Consider the following 2,840-nt stretch of genomic DNA (forward strand, 5'->3'; position numbering starts at 1 on the left):
AAAAAATGAGGTGGCCTTTGAGAGCAGATTCAGATTCTTTGGTCTTCAGCACCTTAAAACAGATACACAGATTTGCTGCCACTTCAAGGGGGCTTCTGATATTTTATGCTGTATGGAAATATTTAAACAGTGCTGACCATTTCTGAATCACAAATGTTACAATGGTTATTTCTTCTCTCCTACTAGGTATCCAAGGCTGCAGCTGATTTATTGGCATACTGTGATGCTCATATTGGAGAAGATCCCCTTATTATGCCAGTGCCTGCATCTGAAAATCCCTTTAGGGAGAAGAAACTCTTTTGTACCATCCTTTGAATCTGTTTGGAATTAAAAATGCCCCTTGTGAAAATATAGTACTGATGGTGCATGCTTTTAGCATTAGGCTTCTCCTGAGTTCCCAATAATCAAACTGACAGTTGTGGTATTCTTAGAAGTAGAGTATGTTTTTATGATAAATGAGTTGATTACTTGCAAATTTTAGAGTAGTCTTTATCGTAGTGTCCAATGCACAAGCTTAACAATTTCAGATCTTAACAAAAGTTCTTTTGGTTTCAGTGAGAGCCAGATACGCTCATCAAATTGTAGATACCCTTTCTGCCAGCCATCTTTTTCTAAGACCAAAACGAGTCATAGAGACTCTTGAACTGTTTTTTAAAGCAGTTTTTGAATTCTCATTTTCTTAAAAGTTTAACTTAATTCTTTTTTCATTTACCTTTACACATTTGTATCTAAAGGAAACCTTTCAAATGATAAAACTGTTTAAAAATGTGCTAGTTATTGATATAGGGCTTAGAATGATCAGTCTGATAAAGTAAATAGTGTTGATAAATGTGAGTATTTAGTGAATACTGTAGTAAATATGATTAGAAAACAAATTTGGTGGAATAAAGCAACTCTGAATCTTTTACTGAACAAAATAAAGAAGCACAAACCTAGTGCTTAACTATACTAATAAAACTTGTACAAAAACAATTTTTTTTTGTATTCTATTTTAACTTGATTTAAACTCTCTTGAAATGAGAGTAAATATTACACTTGCTCGTTTAGTCTATAGGTTCTGTCGGTAAAGAGCAAGACCATACCCTTATCAGCAAGGATCCAGGTTTTCCGTTTCCTGCAGAAAAACATGGAAAGATGCAGATTTTCCCTTTTAAAGGAGAAAATGCAGATTCCCCCCTTTGATGCAGGATATCACAGGTGGAGTTACAGCCTACAAGAGCTGCTTGTAAAAGGGAGAGAAACTCTAAGCCCTGCCTGGAGGGGTGGGAGTAGGGCCTGAGAATCGGAGTCAGCCAGGGCTGGCTCAGACTCACTTTCCATCCTGTGGCCTTTACTGTAAGTACATCTTCTGAGGGCGGAGGAAAGCTGCAGGCCTCCACTGGCAGGGCTGGGGAGAGGGGCCTGCGGCGAGAACCAGCAGGACAGGCATGTGTGGTGGCGCCCTCAGGACACTGTGGGGGAACCCAAGCAGCATCCCCGTGCTGGGATGCAGCCCTGCTGTGTGTAGGAATGGGCAGGCAGGGTCTCTTACTTAGCCTCTGGGTGCCCTTGGGACAGGGCTGGGGGCGCTGCTTAAGGGGAGCCAAGGCACAAGGCTGAGCATCGCCTATGCTCTGCATTGGCAGCCTTTGCCAAGTGTTCACTGTGCCAGATTCCACTGGCCTGTGGCTGTGGCAGCTGCTGGCAGCTGTGCTGGGGCTAGCACTGGAGGTGATGGCTGGGGGTCGGCAGGGAAGGGGGGAGTGGCGTGGCTGGCTCACATGCCACTGCACTTGGCCTGGGGCCCTGCCAGCCTCACTGGCCCGGGGGGAGCACAGCTCCTGCATCACCAGACAAGATGTGACCTGCCAGTGGGAACCACAGCCGCATGGGCAGCTACCGTACAGCACCCGGGCTTTGCGCCAATGCCAGAACATGCAATCCCAACCTGGGGGTGGGGAGGGGGGCTCCTGATCCTGAGAACTACTTGGGGGTGGGGGGTGACAGAGTAGAGGTGGCAGCAGGTGGAGGTTGATAAGAGGTGGGGATTGAAATGGCAGAAGGTCTGTGTGTGTATGCAACAGGCAGGGGGTGACAGGAAGGGTGTGTGTGTGTGAGAGAGAGATTGCGGGGGCGGGGTGCCCCAGGTAGAAGCCAGAGTTGGGCCTGGAGCCCCCCTGCTTCCTGCAGAGCAGCCTGTGCAGGGGGAGGCTGGCCTGAAGGGAAAGGGGCTTGCCCAGCCCAGTCCCTAAGCCCCAGTCAGGGGTTTTCAGGAAGGGCATGGTCACCACTAGAGCTGGGGCACAAGTGCAGGAGCAGAACAACAGGATGTGGCACTGTTCAGAGCCACAAAGCAGGATGGGGACAGGGACAACAGCTGCAGCTGGACCCGTGTCCTGATGCTGGGAGGAAGCAAGTGGGTGAGTGGGGCTGCAGGTCGGAAGTGAGGGGCACTGGCAAGGCTTGGGGGGCTGTGGCTTGGGAGTTAGGACCTAACCGGCATGTCAGAACTGCTTAGCACCCCAAAGCAATGGTGGGGGAGGGGGACAGCCACAGTTGGACCTGTGTCCTGGTGCAGGAGCGGGTGGGAGCAGTTCTGCGGGAGGGAGGGAGTGGGGAGTAGGCAGGAGCTGTGGGTCAGGAGTAGGGGGCACCAACAGGGCTGGGGGGTCTGTGGCTTGGGGATGAGGGGCACTGGCATATTGGGGTTGCTCAGTGCCACAAAGCGGGGGAGGGGGGGCAGGCAGCCGCAGCTGGACCCACATCCTGGTGAGTGAAGGGGGGAAGGGGAAGCTCGGATTTCCTATGATAAAAACCCCCGAAATCAAACACCAAAATATATAGGTATTTAGAATTTATTT

General features: G+C 49.8%; 1 protein-coding gene across 1 annotated transcript in view; it reads left to right on the forward strand.

Annotated features, from left to right (window-relative positions):
* The window catches only part of GNG4 (G protein subunit gamma 4), a 22,414-nt gene extending 21,442 nt beyond the window's left edge, over positions 1–972 (forward strand). The window contains exon 3 of the mRNA XM_019527513.1: positions 187–972. Within this exon, the coding sequence (XP_019383058.1) occupies positions 187–315 (129 nt within the window). The 3' untranslated portion in view covers positions 316–972. The remainder of the gene's footprint in view (positions 1–186) is intronic.
* The last annotated feature ends 1,868 nt before the right edge of the window (positions 973–2,840 follow it).

The sequence above is a fragment of the Gavialis gangeticus genome, unplaced genomic scaffold (genome assembly GCF_001723915.1).
Source record: "Gavialis gangeticus isolate Ggan-Ray unplaced genomic scaffold, GavGan_comp1, whole genome shotgun sequence".
Lineage (NCBI taxonomy): Eukaryota > Metazoa > Chordata > Crocodylia > Gavialidae > Gavialis > Gavialis gangeticus.